Source organism: Buceros rhinoceros, unplaced genomic scaffold (genome assembly GCF_000710305.1).
Source record: "Buceros rhinoceros silvestris isolate BGI_N320 unplaced genomic scaffold, ASM71030v1 scaffold31893, whole genome shotgun sequence".
In the NCBI taxonomy this organism is placed as follows: Eukaryota; Metazoa; Chordata; class Aves; order Bucerotiformes; family Bucerotidae; genus Buceros; species Buceros rhinoceros.
In genome coordinates, this window is record NW_010403512.1 from 1 (window position 1) to 203 (window position 203).

Consider the following 203-nt stretch of genomic DNA (forward strand, 5'->3'; position numbering starts at 1 on the left):
TCGTGACAGTCCACGCCGAGGACGGCACAGCCACCAAGTACTTCGGTGAGCCGAGCAGGAGGGGCCGGGAGGAAGGACAGAGGGCATGGGGGGGTCTCACGGAGGAAACTGTCGGTCACGAGGTGCCCCGGTGCCCTCCAGCGGGTTCCTCTTTCCCCGGGGCTGCGCTGCGGGGCTGGGATCTGCCCTGGAGGATGCGGGTC

At 69.0% G+C, this 203-nt stretch overlaps 1 protein-coding gene across 1 annotated transcript in view; it reads left to right on the top strand.

The window, feature by feature from the left end:
- Nucleotides 1-5: 5 nt before the first annotated feature.
- The window catches only part of ATP5D (ATP synthase, H+ transporting, mitochondrial F1 complex, delta subunit), a gene marked incomplete at its 5' end in the record, with an annotated part of 1532 nt that continues 1334 nt past the window's right edge, over nucleotides 6-203 (top strand). The window contains one exon of the mRNA XM_010133047.1: nucleotides 6-49. Coding sequence (XP_010131349.1) covers nucleotides 6-49 — 44 coding nt within the window. The remainder of the gene's footprint in view (nucleotides 50-203) is intronic.